Source organism: Acanthisitta chloris, unplaced genomic scaffold, assembly GCF_000695815.1.
Source record: "Acanthisitta chloris isolate BGI_N310 unplaced genomic scaffold, ASM69581v1 scaffold4626, whole genome shotgun sequence".
In the NCBI taxonomy this organism is placed as follows: domain Eukaryota; kingdom Metazoa; phylum Chordata; class Aves; order Passeriformes; family Acanthisittidae; genus Acanthisitta; species Acanthisitta chloris.
Genome location: NW_008678580.1, coordinates 52594 through 74588, shown reverse-complemented (window position 1 = coordinate 74588; position 21995 = coordinate 52594). Strand labels below are relative to the sequence as shown.

The following is a 21995-nucleotide window of genomic DNA, read 5'->3' as shown; positions in this document are numbered from 1 at the left end:
AACCAATGGGCATGAAATGGCACAAGTGAGATGAAAATTAGGCATTAGACATTCAACTCTCTCTGCAGCTCTGGGGAGTTGGTGTCCTGAGCAAGGCAAGCATGGATTGCCACATTTCATAGAATCATAGATTAATTTAGGTTGGAAAAGGCCCTTAAGATTACTAAGTCCCATTGTAATTTGAGTGGGAACATAGGAGCAAGAGCATCTTCTGCAAAATATGCCAACCACATCTTGATATTTCTATAGGTACAGATCTAAGGAAACCAGGGATCAGGTGTAAACTATAATGAAGCCTATCAGGTTGGGTCAGCTGCTTTTCTCTTGTTTCCCAAATATGCTATTCTTCTATGCTTTACATTTTTTCTTAGAAGACATAAAATGCACTTGTTTATCAGCTGGGAAACTATGAGATCATCTCACAGAGACAGAGCACTTAAGATCAGATCTGGGAGTACAGTAAATCCAAGGACTGGTGGGAGCCCTTAGTTTCAACCCTCTCCCCTGAATGAGGCTTTTCCCTCCATGCTGTGTTTGTAATTAGAGTGACAGCATTTCATTGCTATCTGGTTAGCTGCAGGGCTTTTCCTTTTACAAAGTCAGAGGTTAATTGCTGATATTGCATCTGTGTGTAATCGCTTCTTACAGGGTGTTTTGCACTGCATGATGTGGGAAGAAATACAAGCTTTTCCTTTCTCTGCTTGGGATACTGCTGTGTATCTCTAGCCATACCCCAGGCTGCTGCTACTCAGCTGCGACAGGAGTTTAACAACCTGCCCTGTTGCATCTCACAGGGGGTTTGCAGAGGTTATCATGTTCCTCACAATAGGTAGGGATGAGCTAAGGGATTATTTAATGCACCCTAGTGGCCCATGGTTTGAAGCACAAAGATATAAACTGATACTGGTTCAAGATCTCATCTGAAGCCTTTGACAAAACCTGGCCTCCTGAATGAAGGACACGTACTTCAACTGTAATTCTAATGCTCTGGAGCTAATGGCATACTTTACCAGCCCTTGAGATATTAGGAGCCTGTGCTTCTTGTGAAAAGCATCCTCTCCAAAGCTGAAAGAATGAAACTTCTTTTGCTGGAAGCTCTATGGAAGATGTTTTTACTCTCCCTACACAGCCTGCCTTGGTTATCTCCTCAAACCATGCAGCTGCAACAACAGAAACCTTGGCATGATGTCTAAAGGTCCAACCTGGGAAATAGCATCCTGCCCCATGGGAAAACCTGCCTCTAGCCTGTCCCTGTGCAAAGCAGGCATGTTCCCTGGTCTGTGCTATCCTGCAGAGCATGATTGAACATTGCCTGTGAGACCAGTAATACACCTGGAACAAAACCTTCATGGACTTGGCCTTGGCCCAGTTTCCAAACTTGTTTAATTGTGTACAGGTAGTTATTACAGCTGTGGGCTAAGAGCCTACCATCACAAATTCTCCACTGACTTGAAAACACACACCTTTATTTGTTCAGGGTTCACTTAGTTCTGTATTAAAAGGAACTGACCTGGGAGTTAGAAATGTACTTGGTGTTCAAATAGTAAAATTATTAAAAAATTACTCTAAAGGCTCTCCACAGTGTCAGTAGATCCAAATGACTGCAATGGGTAGGAACAGAGCAAGTGCTGTGGAGGACAACAGTGCACTGGAAGCAATGTAACCTACAGAACAGCATTCACACCATGGCATAGCCACAAGAGCAGTTTCTTTCCCACCTTAGTTATCTAGGGCTTGATCTATGGCCTAAATGGCACACAGGAGCTAAATATTTAGCTCAGCTGAGCCTTGGAATGTATCTGTATTTTGGCTGCAGTTTTTAATGAATGTCCAGGGCTTGCTTAGATTCCTGCAGTCTCCCAAAGACACAAAAGACCTATAAGTAAATTAGCAGAAGAAATCCACAAACCAGCATTGCTCACCTTTTCTTTTTTGACTTTGATTTTCCGTGGAACTGGAACGTATGTGCTGTTAAAAGGAAAGCAATACCAAGATAAATAAAAGCCCAGCTTATGAATATTTTCATGTAATTCCAAAGAAAGAATATTCTCTGTGTACACTAATAAATTAAAATTATTTGAAAGCAGTAAATTCAAGAAGTTGTTGTGAAATGAGGCTGCAATTAAGTAACACAGCATGAAAAGAACTGAGCTGTCACTGAACCAAGTTTATAGGAAACCACTGCGTTCTTAAATCTTCAAGTTAGTTATTGACAGTAGAACACCAAAGATACCAAAGATTTAGTTGAGAATATACTGTAGAACCAATACTACATGGAGCTCGAGACTTCTAATTCCTGGATCATGACTGTTGCAGTCTTTGCACTTTGATGATGGGAAGGACTTTCCAATTAATTTCATGGCAGAAAAGCCTTTTCCCAGCAGGGGGAGACTTCTACCCTCCTAATTCTTGGAGGTACCACTTGATTTTCATAGTCGTGGAAGCAGAGTTCATACTTTCTGTGGTTATGTGCAACTCGGGCACTCCCAGTACACAGTTCCCCTATTCCTCTCCTCCCTAGGGCGATGCTGAAGGTTTCCTGCAGTTCACGTCATAAAAATTCCAAGTCATACCTTATGACTGGGTTGAAATCATGAGTCATGTCTCAAAAACAAAAAACCCTTTTATTTCCTGTATCATGCACAGTGTGTGCTGGCATTGCATAGCTCATCACGAGTGCTGTAAGAAAAAATCTCCCTGAGTATGTGTCAAGTGAAAAAAAATTGGTGAACTGGCCTCACAATTGGGAGTATATCCCAAACTATACCCCACATACTTTCAGATGGGTTGTGGTAAATCACCAAAGCCTTCCATTAGTTCTGTCTCAATATTTTCACTTGGTTTTTGGTAATGACTAAGTTCCTGTCATTAAGGTTTTATTTACTTCGAACCACGGAACTTTGAAACCTTAGCCTAAATCTTCCCAGATCAGTGGCGACCTGGCAATGTTCTCATGTCTTTAGATACTTCTGGGCATCCCTGACCTGCAATCCCTGCTGTGGACTGGATGCAGTGAGAGGTGATGTGTGGTTCCAGCCCTCCTGACACAAGATCCTAATGAGGAAAGGGACACCCATTCAGACTTAATCTGCTCTCAGCAAATATTGCCCTTGCAGCTGCTTCTCATGCCTGACCTTGATTAGGAAATCAGTAGACATAGTCTTGGTGATCCCATGTCCTTCTGGCATTGTGAAGACAAAAAGGGTTTCTTTGCTGGTAAAACATCCTCAATGTTATGTAAATACACAGTCAGTCTTTTCTAAAAAGGTGATGTGGAGGAAGCAAGAGGACCATATTTCATGGACATCTAGGTAAGTACGGTAAAAGACCAAAGAGAAGGGTATGCAATGTTCGAGACAGTATTTGTGGACAGCTCTGATCCAACCAGGAGATTGCTGTAGCTCTTGTCAGATGATGTTATTCATTTTAATCACGGGCTACTTCATTCTTTCAGAAGAAATACCCAAGTCCTGCTGTCACTTGGCTGCAGAATTTTCTAAAACAGTGTGGAAAATATTGGCACACTGAGAACAAATGATTGTTGAAATACCCAAGTCCTGCTGTCACTTGGCTGCAGAATTTTCTAAAACAGTGTGGAAAATATTGGCACACTGAGAACAAATGGAGACCTATACTCTCATGATTGTGTAAAACATGGGCTGCAGGACAGCCAGGGAGTGAGTGACCCAGTAAGCACCACAATGTGTAAAAGTCTAACCAGCACAAGATGCTTATCTTTTTTAACTATGGGTGCACTTAGGTTTCTTGTTAGCCTAAACTCAGTTGACAGTATGCAGCCTGTGCCCAAGGCACAGTGGCCAAGCAGGTTGTGGTAAGGAGGTAAGTACTTCTCTTCTAAAAAACTGATTTTCAGATGTGCTTTGTTTTTATTTCATGCCTTCTCCCCTTTAAAAATGTACACTCAACAATTTCCTTATACACAGTATCTGACTTTGTGTGTTTAATATATGCTCATAGGTTAATTCTACTAGCCCAAAATTATGTTCATATGTTGCTATAATTTGTGTGCTTATGATTTTCTGCTTTTATTATTCCAGAATCTACCAGCTTATTAATAGTCCTTTGAGTATGGCAAAAATCTTAAAATGTTGATATTTCTTCTATGTGGTTAAATGGTCACACACTAATTTATACCAAAAGCTTACCAAGGCCATGTATACAATCTAATTATAAATATATAATATAGCCTGTAATTTATGAAGCAAAGATGTTTTCCCTTTCATGTGCTGTGACTGCACTGTAGTCAACCAGTTACATCTTCCTAATAAGGTCACTCCACTTGCAGTGCACACCTCAGAGTTCAGCAAGTGCCTAGAGCTTTTCCCTGGGGCAGGAACAGGCAGAACTGACTGGAAAAGATGTGGCCAGGTGAATTATAGAATCATTTAGATTGAAAAGATCTCTAAGATAATCAAGTCCAACCATTAACCCAGTACTGCCAAGTCCACCACCAAACTATGCCCTTAAGCACCATATCTGCACATCTTTTAAATCCCTCCAGGGATGGTGTCTCCACTGCACCCCTGGGCAGTCTGTTCCAATGCTTGACAGGTCTTTTGGTGAAGGAATGTTTCCTAATATCCAATCTAAACCTCCCTTTGTTCTGTCACTTGTTATCTTGGAGAAGAGACCAACCCCCACCTGGCTACAACCTCTTTTCAGGTAGTTGAAGAGAGCAATAAGGTTCCCCCTGAGCCTCCTCTTCTCCAGGCTGAACACCCCCAGCTCCCTCAGCCTCTCCTCATGGCACTTGTGCTCCAGAATCATCCCCAGCTCCATTGCCCTTCTCTGAACATATTCCAGCACCTCAATGTCTTTCTTGTAGCAAGTGGTCCAGTTTTCTAAGTGGGCTGATTTTTCCCAGGTACACGTGTGTCCTGAAGATGGATTTTTTTCAAAACAATTTACGACCACAGGTATTAAATGCTGGTGGTGAAAAAGGCAAAAGGAAACTAACCCAGATTTGTTACAAGTTAAGAGAATGTTAATAAGAAGTGAAAAGTATCTAAAATTCATCTGCAAAGAGAGAAAAGAATAAATAGAACATCTTTTCATCAAAAAGTTTTCCTTAAAATTGCAAAGCAGGTCTTATGCCCAGTCAACATGCCCTGGACATACTTTTCCAAGTTTTAAATCTTCTGAGACTTTGAAATTGGGAAAAAAGTTGAAATGCCTTGAAATACTTCTCTCTGGAATAAAATAATCTGATCTGTTCTTGCTGCCTATGTGTAGCAGGGTGCCATCAAGCAATCTCACAAGGCTGTGGTTTTACATCCAGCAGACAACCTCACACACAGTACAAATGTCATGTATTTCATTCTCTGGATTAGGAAAAGCCAGCTTACAGGGAGAGAATCTGCTAGCAGGCATCCAGAAGAAACATGCATTTTGATCACATTTCTAATTCTGGTGCTGCCATAAATGTATTAAGCAGGACAACCTTTACTTCTGACAGCACTCATAAAGAAGAACTGGAGAATAAATTCGAGTGTGGCACATTATTGTCAAGCACAACACTTGAATTTAAGGCTAAAACACACAGGTGACACACAAAACATTTTCTCAATCACATTCCACCAGGAAAGACAGACCAAACTCATGACCAGCCTGTCCACGAGAGGATGCTGTGGATGGAAGACTAAGTGCTGCAGTCTGCTTCTTCTCTCACTGCCTTGAGTAAGCAACCTGCACACCCCTCTCTGTCTCCTTGTCCTCTTCTGCAAGTGGAATATTATATGCTGGAGGATCACTTGGCCACTCAAGTGTCTTGGGTGGCATAATCCAGGTGTCTAAGACCATCACTAAATGAATAACCCAACAAACACCAGATTCTGCAGATGGCTTTCTGATGGGTACATCAGGGTGTGGGCAGGCTGGCTGCACTCACTATACTCCTAAGGGACCAGAGAGGAGGAATGATGAGCAGAAGCCCCAAATGAAGCCCTGAACTCCAAAGCCCAGGAGGCCTCTGCTCAAACTGCCTGCCTCCAGCAGCAAAACTCCACTTTTCATTTCTCTGAGACAACAGTGCCGGGATGTGAAGAAATGGATCTAGATCTTTGCCTCAACAACTGAACTATAACATTAAGCCTTTCCTAGAAAGCAAGTGTTCAAGGCTGAACTCTGACTTGAGAAGGTCTGTAAAGCTCCCACAGGCCTTACCAGAAGCAGGGACTTGTCCCACAAAGGCTATAATGTCCTACAGCAATATCAAGTACAGAACTCCCACCCCTTGTGCCTGCCCTTACTCACAAATTGATGGTGCCTGTGGTGAGTGCAGTGACAACCCAGCGCAGGTCCAGGGTTTTGAAGGGGATCAGGATCATGCTCACATTTTCTGCCAACTCTTTGTAGCTCTCAGGATAAACAAAGTGGTGAGTAGTCTTGCTCCCAACATCTGATTCGTAGCCAGTGGTGGGGGCACGGTTCATTCTGCAGCCCAGAAGTGAGAAGAGAGAGAGTGAAGAAGCAGGAGAGGAATTAGGTAGGTACAAACACACATAAATCTTCACCAAATCATTTGCTTGAGGTGCAGGAACAGGCTAAGGGGAGTGCTGTATGTACACTCTTCAGACAGCCTTGACAGGGTGTAGGGATCCTCAAGAAAACTGGAGTGATCATTGCCTGCGTGGATAAACAGTAAATGAAAGCTCAGCTTTAGTGTGGAATTGTTCAGACTGAATAAGAGTGTCTTCCAAACAGGTGTATCTCTGAGCATTCCCTTGACAGTCAGCAGAGAGCTGATCAAAACTGGTGAGTCTGTGAGGACACATCTCATTTCATCCTAAACCTGCATCCTCCTGCATTGCCCTGAAGTACATCAGCTTGATTTCTTGCAGTTTCATTCCCCCCCATCTGTACAGCTGTATTTGAATGACTAGGGTCAAGGTAATAAATGTTACGTGCGATAAGAAGCAGCAAATATTCTCCTATGAAAAGGCACCAATGGCACAGTGACAAATACAGGACCTGCTGCTGACCCTTCATTTACTCAAACCTTATTTTGTAGTACGTCCTCCAGCATCAAAGCATCTGTCACTCTGCACACATGTGGGATGCTTTAGGTAACCCTGGGGTCAGTGCTTAGACATCTGCCCAGGGCCACCAGAGCTCAGTCAAGAAATGTTGGCCAAACAGGGCTACCCTACCTTATGTTGTGTATATCAGGGAACAGAGAAGGGGTTTCTGACCTCAGGACTGCAGAAATGTCTCTATGCTTGTATTCACTTCTGAAAGCAAATCTGGGAATAAATCAGCAATTCTTTCCCTGATGCTTTAGCTCCTTGATGGCAGAGATTTGCATGTTTCTGTGGTGCAGCGTTGTGCAGATTACAGACCACCAGAGTGACTTGCATGGTGCTGTGCAACACCATGGAGAAACCCCACAGATGTCTCTGAGCAGAACGTTTTTTTTTCTGCAGTGACATTAGCTCAGCACCTGGCGGAAACACAGGGAGGACAAGGAAGGATGTAGCTGATAAGGTGATGAGGAGCATCGTACATTGCCAGACAACAGGCTGCCCTGGTTGCTAGTAATGGGGGAGGCAAAATCTGTTTATCAGGTCTATGCCAGGCTGTGTTATTACAGTGCTCCCCCAGGTGAATTATTTAAGTTTCTTCTAACTCCCTTCAAGGGAGTTGTTAGTGTAGGCAGAATAGCCTGCCAGCCTGCATGGATTTGTTATTGAGTTCCCTGTTATTGGTTTCCCTGCCAGCGACCCATATCATACTGCATAGAAATACAAGCAAAGCATGAGATTTTCTGTGTTTTATCTTGAGATTACTCAGTTGAAGGCAAAAAATATGGGGATTTCTTTCCATCAAGACAAAGACAAAGGTGACATCTTTGTTATCTTACAAGCTGCCCTCGGGTCTATACATGCTTCATACCATCCATGGTGAGGCTCCCTGTGCCACATGTCAGAAGAGAGCGCTCACAACCAGTCCAGCAGGAAGGACTGAGCAGGAATTTGCTTCTGTCATGAAAGTAGATAGTTATACAGATAAAAGTGGGCTGGAACACACTGTTTAGAAGGAACTCCCTGGTTCCTCCCTGCACTTGGCTGCATTGCCAGATCACATGGAAGTGAGTATCAGGTCATCAAAGATTTCGTTTGACGCACAGAGAGGTCACCTTCTCTGCACAAATTCCTACAGTGAATCCTAAAACCTTGTGCAATCATTTCAGATCTGGCTTAAGAATTCTGTAATATAAATCTGAGACTGAAAGGTTCAATTCCATGCCACAGAAACACCTGAATGTGTTACTCTTTAGTTACAATGACTAGTTTTTGAGTCTAGCAAAGCCTTTACAGCATGAGTCTGGAAACATAGGCCAGGCAAGATGAGAAATTCCACACAGGAATGGGGCTATCTCCATAGGGAGGGACACGGAGATAAGCATAAATGCAACACAGCTGCCCTACATCTCAACCTGTAGGGCTAATGTTGAGGGCTCTCCCTTTCCCTTTGTGGACCTGAAGACCAGGTTGGCTGCCTCTGCCTTTGGGGAGGTACTTTTGGCAGGGAGCAAGACAGAAAACTGAAGGAAGCAACTCTTGAAGTGATTTGTTGTGAACATTTAGATGTCATCTGAAGACTCCATGGCGTGTCCAAGCCACATCGGAAGCCAAGGTGGCTTAACAGTTCAAATACTGTTGATCTTCTGTTGATTTACTCTTGAATTCAGTGCATAGCTTCCTACTAAAGGCTTTGTTGGTTCTGAGAGTATAATCCCACATGTAGCATGTTCAATAGCAACCCCTCCCTTCCTGCCCTTTATTTCCCCCCAAACTGTACTGTACTGGCAGCTGTGGTGTGAAAGCTGGGCAACACGTTGGAGATTAATTTAGTCATTCCAGATACCTTGGCTGCCCTCTGGGTGATTAGCTCTGCTTACCTAATTCCTGCTTACATTTCAGTGGGACAAAATAGTCAACTTTCACTGCCTCGAAAGGGAGAGATGCTGTGTTCCTTTACAAAGTACCTGCAGACAAACAGTTGTGTGTTGTCCACTGAAAAGTGACTTTGGCTTCCCAACCCCACCATTGCTTAAGAATGAACCAGTGCAAAAAAGTCAAATCTGATACAGTCAATTAAATATCTAAAAAGATCACTTCAGTGGGACAAAATAGTCAACTTTCACTGCCTCGAAAGGGAGAGATGCTGTGTTCCTTTACAAAGTACCTGCAGACAAACAGTTGTGTGTTGTCCACTGAAAAGTGACTTTGGCTTCCCAACCCCACCATTGCTTAAGAATGAACCAGTGCAAAAAAGTCAAATCTGATACAGTCAATTAAATATCTAAAAAGATCACTTAAGTATTAATACAGTCAATTAAATATCTAAAAAGATTAGCTAAGTATTAGCTGCAAAAATTAATTTTACTCAAAATTGCCATTTTTTCATCTGTGTTTTTTAATACAGGCAAATATGAATTGTGCAGAACAAGCTACAGTATCAACACCTATTCATGGGTTTTTTCCAAGTTAAACCATGAGGTCATATCACCAACACACATGGTTTACATCCCTGGAACTTAGCTTTGACTTAAATACCAGATTCTATTAGATAGCCCCTGAAATCTTGTTTGCCCACTTGTCCTCCTATATACCAGTGAATTTTGGACAACAAAAAGCATCTGGAGTTGGGTTTTACTCACCTGAGCACGAAGTCATGGGAGTCAATATCTTGGCCATACTGAGACTGTCGAAGGTTCCCAGAGTTGCCCACGACGGCGCATCGTCTGCATGTGTAAGTGCCTCTGTCCTGCAGTGGATCCCCATCCCCAGGAATGACACTGAACAGTTCTGTGAGAGTGGCATTCAAATTCTTCGGAGCTTTCTCTCTTTGCAATTTCTGTTAGGGAGAAAAATCACCCCAGGTTGCCAATATAGACAGCTTTCACGTGAGCAAGATGCAGTTTCAAGGGTCTCCTCAAAGACCATTCTTGCATCTACCTGCAGATCCTGCCTTCTGCAGTGGGCTTTGGGTTGAGAGCCAAAATGTGAAAAAAATAAAGCGGAAAACCCCTTCCCATGGGCTTTTTTAACTTGGTTCCCCTTTTCTTCTCCATCTCCCCAGATTCCCACACTCCTCAGTTTCTGTCTCTTTCTATTAATTCTCCCCAAGACTGGCCTTAGCAGAATAAATGTTCCTCTGGTGTCTATATATATATATAAGTCTAAACCCACCTAGGGCCAGATATCTTCTGTTAGGACATGTATAAGATTTCTTTTAACCCTCCTAAAAGGACAGATGAGTCTCAGGGAATCTGACAGAGCACAGAAGTGGCTGATATCCCTTCCACAAATTTTGGCATATGCCAGAAGTGGGAGTGGGAGATAGGAGGTGGACTGTGGAGGAACCAGCCACTAGCGCAATAGGAAACTATGGTAGAGTTAGCCCTGAGGGCTGGAGATGTAAAATCATCTAAAAAATTCTCCAGGATGAAGAAAACCACCCGGACCTTGGTCATTGTGTCTGTTGCCATGGAGGGAAACAGTTTTGTAGCAGCTCTGTGGTGCATGGTGGAAACAATGGCTGCATTGGGAAGGTCCAGGCAAGGTGCAGGGCAGGTGATGGTCAGACACTCCCTTTCTGGGGCTCAGGTCTCTGAGGTCTACTAAAGAAGCTGGGACCCCTGGCAGGCTCACAAACAGCATTGCCCACCCTCATGGGTGCCACTTGCTTACCAGCTCACAAACGGAGAATGGCTGAAGCAAAAAATGCACTCAAAAAGTCTCTGCCTCACTCTGCCAGCTCAGCACAAGGAGAGACAGGGAGGGAGGGAAGAGAAACACCTTTCCCACGACTCCTAGGAACAGCCTAGGGTAATTTGGCTTTAGTTTCCAATGTGTTTCTCTTGACTGCACCAGAAACTGTTAATTTGCTCTGCTTTCTCTCTCTCTCACACAAAAACATGAACAGATGTAGCAGTGCAATTCTTGTTTAAATTTCATGCTGTCTCTTTGCAGAACCTTTTTTGCACTGAATTGACCAACAGGTGTGTGGAGCTCAGAACTACAAGACACATTGAGGCAAGGAATTTGAAACAGAGAAGATGAAGAAAGGTAGCATACATGGACTTAACCTTCCTACTGATAATTCCTAGTCTTTATACTTGTATAGAGACTGGACAAGGTGATTAGGATTCAAGGTAATTAGGATGCCTTAGGATGCCCAGACAAGCACTGTCATTGTGACCACGTATGTCACTACTCATGGATGGCTCAATTACTTAAGTGAAAAAGGATGTCTTCTTCTAAATTTGTGTGTGATGCTACAAACATATGGCTACATATCTTGCATATTCTTATGAATCCAATCTAACCTGGTCTTACTCTGAATGTGTGAAAAACAATGTTACAAAGTCTGCAGCCTTCAAAATAATTGGAGACTGCATAGATGTCATAGAGTGTAGTAGCAGGTGTATCATTTAGTAAAATCCAACTTTTTTAAAAAAAGGAACTTGTGATGAATGCACGTGTATACACCCATGTAACTTGCATATTCTTATGAATCCAATCTAACCTGGTCTTACTCTGAATGTGTGAAAAACAATGTTACAAAGTCTGCAGCCTTCAAAATAATTGGAGACTGCATAGATGTCATAGAGTGTAGTAGCAGGTGTATCATTTAGTAAAATCCAACTTTTTTAAAAAAAGGAACTTGTGATGAATGCACGTGTATACACCCATGTAAAACTCTGTATAAAAAAAGGAACTTGTGATGAATGCACATGTGTGTACACCCATGTATAATCTCTCTCTGTACAGGTGAGCTGACCCTAACTCCCTTTAAGACACGAAGGGGAAACCACCAAACGTGCACCAAAACATTTGTAAGAACAACAAAAAAAAAGCCTGCAGAAAAAAACCTCCCAAACTCCCAACACTCCCCGCTCCAATCTTATTCCTGAAATGATTTCACCTGAGAAAATTCGGATGAGTGAGGTAATTTTTAGAAAATCCTAAGTACCTGAGCTACCTTTTTAGGTGGCCTTTTCATTCATAATGATGGCATCAGGAAAGGAAAGAACCTGGATTATGGACACATGTTTTTATACATTAAAATGGTAAGAAGCATTATCCTGGATAGGCAGCTCCATTGTCACAGAACAGGCTTTTCGGTAGTGCTGCTGTCAGTCTAGTGTAACTCTATTGCAACCAAGTTAAAACATGGGCACCAAGACCAGCTTGAAAGCAGGATACCATAATCCTATAATCCCTCTGTTATACACAATTTCCTCAGATTATTACTAGTGCTAGACTATTACTAATAGAGTATTACTAATGAGACTATTACTAATGCTAGAAATTCCCTCAATGACCTCAAATAGATTGATGACCTTAATGCACTATCCCCCGTACAATAAGACTTCTGTCCTTAACTAATTTGAAGTGTTCTGCTTTAAGTTCTTCTGTCCTTAACTAATTTGAAGTGTTCTAAGTTCCTCAGTGATTATCTGATTGAACTATGCTTTTCAGACCTAATCTTCAATCAATACTGGTTAGACTTGGAAGTTTCAGCAAAACAGAGAAGGGTAGGCAACAAAGCTAGTTAACTCCAAGGCAGATATAACTTGTGAAAGTTCTGACCTAACACACAGTCACTTCCTTATTGCACAATGTTTGCTTGGCTTATTGAAAAACACCATTTTAATAGCATTACAATTACAAGCTGATTATAGCTCACTTTCCCACACAAGATTTTTGTCCTTTCTTTTTGAGTAATGTTGTATTTTCTTTTCTTTTAACAAGCTCCCACCACTCTGACCTTTCCCATACATCAGCAAAGCACTAGGTGAATGTCCATGCTGTCAAGGCAGAGCCATGGCAGTGCCATGTGGCTTTCCTGGGCCAGCCTTCCCCCTCCAAGTGCCATAGATGTCTGACACAGATATGTGTATGGATATAGCTGCCAGATGTGGGCTTAAATACATTGAAATACCTGACCCCTGTGTCCTGAGTGAAGTGGCTGCTTTTCTCAGAAGTCTGTGCAAGCAACACCTGTGTCCAAAGGTGCAGTTTAACCTCTTGTCCAAGATCATAAAGCATCTTAACCCACCTTATGTCCACCTACTAAATATTACTGGATCACTTAACATCCAGTTTCCCTCCATAAAATATTTGTTTGGCACTCAAGAGTCAACTATTCAACTTAGGTTGCTAAAAACTGTAATTGGGAGTTCAGATTAAGATGTTTCTTAGTCATCTTCACAGGGAAGATAAAATACTCTGTGCTCCCAGACTTAGAAACTCCCAATTTCACGTACAGAAATTTACTATTCTGCATTTTCTTGTTTTTAAAAAGCAAGCAAAAAAAAAAGGCAAGAAAAAAGAACCCTCAAAGTTTATGCACTTCTTTCCTTACCCATGAATGGCTTTCCAAGGGAAAGCTTATTGTTCCTTCTCTCATCACTGTGTACACACCTCCATTAAGAATGACAAGGGATTTGCTGCTTTTGAGGAAGGCTTCATTGGACTCTCCAGTACCATCACACTGACAGCAATTGCCAAGAAGCAATAACCAAAACTTGGCTAAGGGGATGCAAAGGGAGAGTGTGAATTCAGTCACGGCTGCTCAGAGCTAATAGCTTGGAGTGGTGATGACACAGCTCCAGTCACAGAATCGTAGAATCATAGAGTGGCTTGGGTTGGAAGGGACCTTAAAGATCATCTAGTTCCAACTCCCTTGCCATGGCCAGGGACACCTCTCACTAGATCAGGTTGCTCAGCGCCCCATCCAACCTGGCCTTGAACATTTTCAGTCATGGGGCTTTCACTTCTCTGGGTAACCTGTGCCAGTGCCTCACCACCTCAAAGAAAAGAATTTCTTCCTAATAACTAATCGTAAACCTACCTTCTTCCAGGTTAAAGCCATTCCTCCTTGTCCTGTCTTAAATGTCCTTTTGAAAAGTCCCTCTCCAGCTCTCTTGTAGGCCTCTTTAGGGCTGCAATAAACTCCCTCTGGAGCTTTCTGTGTTCCAGCTCTCTGAGGATCCTCCTGGCCACCTCTGGACCTGCTTCAAAAGTTCCATATCCTTCTTATGCTGGGGCATCAAAGGAGTCAGAACCTCAAAAGAAAGCTCTCCTGGTGCCTGTGCACCCTGCACCCATGGGCAAGTTTGGCAGTGTATTAAATACAACTTCAAAATCCCAAATTATTAGCAGGTAGCATAGACTAGTCTGTAATCATTGGTGTGATGTGGATGCAGATGGAGTGTGGATCAAGGCAGAACCCTTGTGGTGGACAGGCAGGTACAGCTGTGGGTCTGGCAGCAGCCAGCACTGATGAGGTAGATCTGCCAGCACACAGCCAGGCAGCCAGGGGAAGCTGGTATAGCAATAATATGTTTTGTGGTTTTCCCAATTTTTTTAACCTGTTTTTAAAAGATAAAGAAGGAATAAAGCCCCATGAGAATCTCTTTTGCACAGCTACTAATTGGCTAACTGCAGCACTTTGGAAGCATCAATGCTCATGCAATGCTTCCAAACTATAAGACAATTTACAAAGATTAATCCTAGCAACAGTCTGGTGGGCCAAACCCAGGCAATCTCCATTTTGCAGACTGAAGGAGAAGTTATGAAGAAACCATCAATTTTAAAAATGCCTCCTTGGTCTGGAAAATATGGCATTATTATTTTTATATTTAATGGCCTGCAATTACTATGCATCAAATAGTTGAAGGGGAAGAAAATAAGGGCTTTCAAGAGTTTGAGCTTTGTTTAATGATTTGTGTCATCAAAAAATTTACATTCTCCAACGTGAATGTCACGTGCATGTATTATGTAAATAACACACATTAATATGCATATGCCAAATTTTATGATTTCAGACTTCCATGGCTGGTCCAGGTCACCTTCATGCTACTCTAAGGCAACAAGACCATGTCTCTGCCAGCTGTGTGTGGCCTTGTTTCTGACTGCAAGATGCTTGTTGCTCGGGAGAGAGCATTGCAGTGCTTAGAGGAGCCCATGAGCTTGGATCACCTTCAGATCCATCTGTCCTCACCATAGGAGGAGCAGCTCCAGCCCAGCTGGATGTACACAGGGGTTGCCAGTGGGGGTAAGAGGTAGCCCAGGGTCAGGTTCTTCCACTTAGTCCAAAGTTGGTCTAAATGTCATGCTTGCAAACAAGCAGTGCAAGGGCAGGTGGGACTGGGCACGTGGCAGGCACTGGGACAAAAGTCTGGGCCCTGGCCTGGATTTGCTACCATCTTCTGCAGTTATCTGGTAGTTACACACTACCTTCAGTGCACTGAGCCCTCTATTGCTTTCAAAGTGTCACAGACAGTGTCCCAGTTTTAAAGAAAACTTCTATTGATCAAAGTATTTGGGCACATATTCTTCAAAGAGCATTCAAAATGCATGACTCGGGTGCCAAGTAGCTCTGCTGCTGTCTTAAAATCAAGTGCAGCCTCCACAACTTCCCTGTGCAGGTGTTGGGCATGTTCTTTTGTTCAACACCTGGTTAGCAAATTTTTAAGCCATGTATTACACATTTTCCTGCAAACGTAATGATTTAAAACCAATATTTTCTTTTAGATACGTTAATAACATGGCCCCAAGAGCTGAGCTTTGTTCCAAAAAAAAGAAAGCATAACCCTCAATATAATAAGACTCAAGATAAAAATGGCTATGACATGATAGTTTATGAACAATGTGCTACAGATAAGACTGCCAGGAAACTCTGAGCCTGAATTTACTTATCACAACTTTAATCCATCAACCTCAACAGGTTTATTTTGGATTTAGAACAGCAGGTTCTGATCTCATATTTTTAATACTTTCTGACCACCAAGAACAATGCATCCACCCCTGAGAACAAACCAGGAGAACTATAAATAAATGCTGTGCTGTGTAACAGCATGTAATTCTTGCCATGTTTCTTTACATATGGGTTACTTGATTTAGTGAGAACATCCACAGCATTTGTGTCATGGTAAAACAATGGAAAACTTGCAGGTGAAACAGTTCAGGGAGGTGGGAAAGAAAATATAAACAGAAAGGAATGTATCACATAACACAAGGTGTGACCTTCCAAACCACTGAGACTCTTACAGTCACTGAGCATAAGATGAGGGAAGGAAGAGAGGAATTGAGAGAGAGATAGTGAGAGAGAGGAGATGAGAGATGGGGAGAGAGGAAAGAAGGGAGGGACAGAGGGAGGGAGGAATTTCTAACAAACTGGTTATGGCCTGGAGTGTTATTAATGCCAAGATCCTCCCTGAGAGTGGAGGATTCCAATTCAACTTTAAGTCACAAAAAGCACAGAGCAGCTGCAGGAGTGTACCCAGGGGGAGAATTTTGGCCATTATTTGCTACCTGACTGAAGTACAAGGCAGTTTGTCAGCTGTGTAGAATTAAGCAAATGAAAAGCAAGCACCAGCGCTGACAACAGAGTCCCCTTGTTTTCACGAACACAAAAGCATCCAGGTACTTTTTCAAGGTGCCTTCCCCAGAACAGCCCTGTCCTTGTGCAGCAGGATAAGCCAGACACTGCAGGGATGGTGGCACTGACCTTCTCTTTCTTGCTGTTTCCCACCTGCAGAGGTGGTAGAACTAAATCCAGGGTGAACAATGCAATTTTTTTCAGAGCAGCCAGGCATATTTCCTTCCAAAAGGCCACATCCTACCAAGCTGAATGAGTTTAAACCATATATTCTCCAAATAAACCATGAAACAGCCTGGCAACCTGTGAAGAGCAGTAAGCAAGTGAAACTACCCCATTTTTTGGCCCCAAATATAACTTTGTCTCCAGTACTGGTCATTAGTATCTGAAATCAGTCCTTACTGTCCTAGTAGTGGAGGGATACTAACGTACATCCCATGGCAGGAAAGTCACAGCCTTTGTAATAAGTAGCTCAACTTCAGTCACCATCATATCAGTGTCCCAGTTATAGCTCAACAAAACCACCACCCTGTCTGAAAGCAGTTCCTGAGAGCAAACACACTGACATTTCTCTCCTGAAATGAAGCTTGAGCAATCTCATGTCTCCTCATGCAGCACCTTTATGTACAAATATAGTAAAAAGTAACAAATTATTGAGTTGGCAAAGTACACAAAACATGGCCATGAGCAATGTTTTCTTAAAGACTTGTTGAAATCTCAGAATCACTTTGAAGATGAGCCTAAAAATGAACAGCAAAAAGGGAGTGTTGTCAGGATGCACCTGGGAATTATTTACTGCAGAAATGGCACTGACTGTCTTGGAAAGGCTTACCCAAAGCAACATGTACATAGGAAATCAGTTGCAATGAGGAGTTGAGGGCACAACATGGCTGGATTTACCCAAAACCATCTTTCAGAGCAGCCAGGGCACCTTCTCCATTTACCATGGATCAGGGCTAAGATTTTCAGTAAGTAACTGACTTCCACTACACTGCAGTTTTGGTGGACACCAAAATACAACCTGGTTGAAGATAGAAAAAGGTTAGAAATCTTAAAAGATTTATTTTTACCATCTGAGGAAAAAAATGCTTTGATTTTGTGTTCTGAAGTGGCGTATTCCCTTTGAACTTGATCAGAATTAAAAAAAAAAAGAATGAAAACACTAAAAATAGGGTTAGACAGCCCTGAAAATTAATGAACAGCTTTTATTTGAGCAGAGGAGGGGAGACTTTTGGCTGTTCTGAAAGTCACTGTTTTTTTCAATGTTGCTGAAAAAGAAACAAACCTTCTCCTAAAGAGTCTATTTCAGGTTGAACTGATTTGAGATATTGCTGTTTGGTTGGTTTTTTTCTCAGTTTGACTACAAGATGGAGAATCAGAAGTTCAGATTCTTATACTAAGAGTCCCAAGTCTTTTCTTCTATTTTTAATTTTTTTAAAGAGAGAATGCACTCAAACCTCACATTTAAATCAGTGAGTTCTGAGTGCAGATTGCAGCATGGCTTTGCCTAGGGTGATGTGCAAGCCTGTGGTGTATATGAGCAACCTCACCCTCTCATCTACTGAGCTCAATTTGGGCTATAGTCCCTCCTCCAAAAACTGCTAGTTGCTAGATCAGCTCAGCTCTCTGGTGAAACCTGAAGGGACCTGAGCTTGCCATCTTTACTTCTCCTGGCTCCAGCTGTGTGTTCAAACAAAGGCACAGGGGACTATTTTTCATGAAGTAGAATAAGTGCAATGAAACTGTGATTTCACTGGGGTTGCTGCAGCCAGAACCTGTGCTTTAGCAGCTCAGCAGCACAGGCCATGAGGAAATCATTTAATCAGTCTTGTTCAAGAGAACATAAAAGGGGCTTTTATTAGGCAAAACATCAGGATGCAGCTTTTTCCCTTCTGTGCTTTTTGAACAAAGTATCTGCTAGCTTTCATGCTCAGGCTTGTTGGACCACTCTGTTCAAGGATACATAGGGGCTGCTCCTTCCTAGTGATCCACAGCCACTCGTGTGCTTTCCATACCTGTTTTACATTACTGACCACAATGGAGAATGTTCTCATACTCATGGAATTAATCATTTTTCATTTAATCCTGCTAATTATTTATATGTCTTATGGCAGGGTGAGTCCCAGGGGAAATGTACACTTCACAATGAGTTTGCTTTATTGTCTCAGTGGAAGTCACAAAGCCCATCTGAAGCAAAACCAGCCAGCTTATCAAGTCTGGTCTTTGAAAGGGAAGGGAGAAAAAGACAGTACTGACATTTTCAAATTCTGGATTTACCACCTAACCCTGCCAGGAACTTTTCTAGCTTGGAGCAAGTGAACATGCACTCCAAACCCCTCTGAGCTAAACAGCAGCACAAACATCCAGTTCCTTCTACCTCTGCCTGCTTTGTCAGCTGAGACAGCAAATGCTTTTGGCAGGAACCATCTCTTGCTATCTGCTCAGCATTGCTCAGAGCCTGACACTGTGACCACCACCCAAACTCCAGGCTGTATCCACACCTCCCACTTACCAGCCACCAGGTGTAGCTGTCTTCTGGGATAAAGGCATTTTGTGAGGTCAGGAAAGGTTGCATAGTTGAATTAAACCTCTGATCGAACCAGAGGGAATGTCCCAGCTCCGAAATGCATGTGCGACAGCTACAAGGTCTCCTTGGGTACTTGAAGAGTTTTTGAACTTGCTCTGAAAACTGCATGACAAGATGTCTGGGATGCCAGGTGGTTGTGGTCACCTGTTGTGTGTAGTTCAGCAGAAATGACGTTACCGTGATGAGCAGAAACACGAAGGTAAACATTTTCACGTTCTTCCTCCTTACGACGACCATCTTTCCCACTTGGGTTCTGCCACCACCGCTGACCAAGTACAATGTAGGGTCCAATGTAAGGAAGAAAGGAAAGGGTACAGCCAGTGGCTGCTGGTTACCACCCTCGGCTTAGGCTGAACAAACTGATTGCAGTACCTCCATCCATACAAGGAAGAAGCTCCATCTACTCCAAATGGGCTTAAAGAAAGGCAAAGCTGGGTATTTCCTTCCACCTTCTCACAGCACTTCCAAGTTCATTCCACCTCTCTGTGTCCTGCTGCTAACCTCTCCTGATGAGGGTTTAATGAAGACAGACCCTTGTCTTTCCATGAACCAGAACGTTTAGAGGAGAGCAATATCAGCATTAAAGCTCAGGTTTTGTGTGTGAGAGCAAGCCATACATTAAAACAAGCAAATTGCAAAGAGAAGAGGGTGGTTATTCTCTTTCTTAGAAGTTAGTTCATGAAGGATCAGACTGTCTGGGGATGTACATTCCAGCAGACACATGTTTGGATGTCCATTTAAGCCATGGAGAGTAGTTTGCAGCCTAGAGACACACAAACAAAATAGAAAGAAAAATTATTGTCAGAAGTTTCTTTGCATTCCTCCCAACCTAATTTCTCTGCTATTCTCTATCTATCCCAAAACTTCTAATCAGCTCAGAGCCCTCAACACAGCAGCACCAGCTCCAAGCTCTGCTGTGGTATTTGCATGCTGAGAAGTTTCAGGGTGAAATTTCAGGAAGGGCAGAGCATCGACCCGTAGACATTGAGTCTCTTTATATTGAATTAACTTCCTTGCTCTGCTCTGGCCTTATTTGAATTAAAGTTTGCAGGTATTTGAATGGCAGTGACTCACCTCCTTCCCTCAGGCTGACCATGATAGCTGCAAAATATGCAGCAAAGTATTCATAACCCAGAGCAGATGAACAAAAAAACACCCAGCAAAGGAGGGAGGAGCAGGAGAGGGAGGAAGTGGAATCAATTCCATTCTCTTCTGTACCCCAGCTGGCTTAGTTTCTTCAGGATCAGGGCTGGACTCTTGATTCAGAGATAGCCAAGAAAGAATAGCTCACAGGTCCTGGGACAGACGTGGGAAATCAAAGTATAAATGGCCTTTGTTTCACGTGGCTTATTGCTATTTTTCCTGCCAAGAAAGCATAGGTGAGGGCAGCTTGTGATCTCAGGGAGTTCCTATGAGACCCCAAGGTAGGCAGAGAGGCAGGGAACTGCTTTGGGAATACAGAGGGGCCCAGAGCTGCTCTCCCTTCCCCTTCCCGTGTCCCCTGCCTGGCAGCAGTGATTTAAACAAGTTTTTCAAAGTCAAAAAATTAATCCTTTCCTCCCATGGCACCATTGTTTTGTGGGAAGGAAAACATGTTGTTTTGAAAAGTTCGGATTGTTTGCAAAAAGTCCCCAAAGTGCCATTGATTAAATAACACTCTTTTGTTCAACAAAAAGAAAAAAAAATCAGAGACACAAATGTGTTAGAAAATGTGCAATTTATGAACAACTGAAAGCCCAACAAGAGAAGTCTCATTCACGGCTCACCTGCAGGCTTCAGGCCAGCAAAGAAAGAGGAAAACTGCAGTTGTTACCATTAAACCCCATCATTTTAACCCATTCTGTACACCACAGTGATGTGGATCCCCCTCATTGCATCACCCAAATGTGATGCTTATCCAGACACAGGGGAAGTGGAGCTGGTAGCTGTAGCATCCCCAGTTTTGCTGCTGCTCTTCTCCTGGGATATGTGAGGAGCTGCCCAAAGACAAACTGCTTTTCCAAGGGGCTTGATGCAGTGTCTTGGAGACAGCCCAGGCCTGGATTTTAAAGGTGGCATGTAAATATTTACTGAGTCCAGTAAAGCCAAATCCTAAGACAGGAGACTCAGACCACGGTCTTAAGCCTTTGCTCCAGGTTTCTCCTCCTCAGCACGTGACTGGCAGCGTGTGCCCTTCAATTGGCCACTGTTTGCCAAATGCCTCGAGATTTATTTTAAGTCTGACCCCTCCAAATGCATTACAGGAGCTCAAGGGCTGACAAGTGGGTCAGGCTGGATAACAAAAGGTTTTATTAACCTCGGCTGCTGGGGGGCCTGCACCAGTAAATCACACAGCATCAGGGAACCATCCTGTGCTCAACTTTCACATTTTAGAAGGAAGTTTTGGGGCTGACCAGAAATCTTCCAAATTATTCCCAGGTAAAATTCAGGAATCCAACTTAAGAGGTGATGGGAATGCTGTCCCTGTGCCTTGGAGAGTTAGAAAGGGAGCTTAGAAGAACAGCCCCATCTGAGCCAGTTGGCCTCTGCACCACAGAGTGGCCCCAAACACATTTGCTTTAATAGCCTGGACGTAGTTGTTAGTCTAAACAAAAACACAGCCTCTAAACTCCCCCAAAGCATTCCAAATCCCAGAAGCCAATTGATTCTCCATTTCTGGAGTGGATAATTCAAGAGCTGCCATGCCGGCGGGTCAAACCCCCACTGCTGTCAATGCTGGGCCAAGTCAGGATTTGTAAACACAGTTCCTGCTCTTCTATTATATTTCTAAGAGGAGAAGGGAGGGGGATTTTCCAGCCTTTCTGAGAAAAGCCTATAAAATGGAGTATTGTTCATAAAAGAAACAGTTCCGGCCTCTAAAACAAACACCCATTTACCAGAGTTATTTATTTATTTATTTATCGCAATGGAGCTAAGCTTGAACTTAGATTTAGAATTTGGAAATAAAATGACTAACATACCCAAACCAGTGTTTACACAGTGGACTGCAATG

The 21995-nt window shown here is 42.9% G+C and overlaps 1 protein-coding gene across 1 annotated transcript in view; it reads right to left on the bottom strand.

The window, feature by feature from the left end:
- ST3GAL1 (ST3 beta-galactoside alpha-2,3-sialyltransferase 1) overlaps nt 1–19243 on the bottom strand; it is a 22048-nt gene extending 2805 nt beyond the window's left edge. Inside the window, exons 1-4 of the mRNA XM_009076941.1 lie at nt 18929–19243; nt 9683–9879; nt 6274–6453; nt 1923–1968 (exon numbers count right to left, since the gene is read on the bottom strand). Coding sequence (XP_009075189.1) covers nt 1923–1968; nt 6274–6453; nt 9683–9879; nt 18929–19240 — 735 coding nt within the window. The 5' untranslated portion in view covers nt 19241–19243. The remainder of the gene's footprint in view (nt 1–1922; nt 1969–6273; nt 6454–9682; nt 9880–18928) is intronic.
- Nucleotides 19244–21995: the final 2752 nt, after the last annotated feature.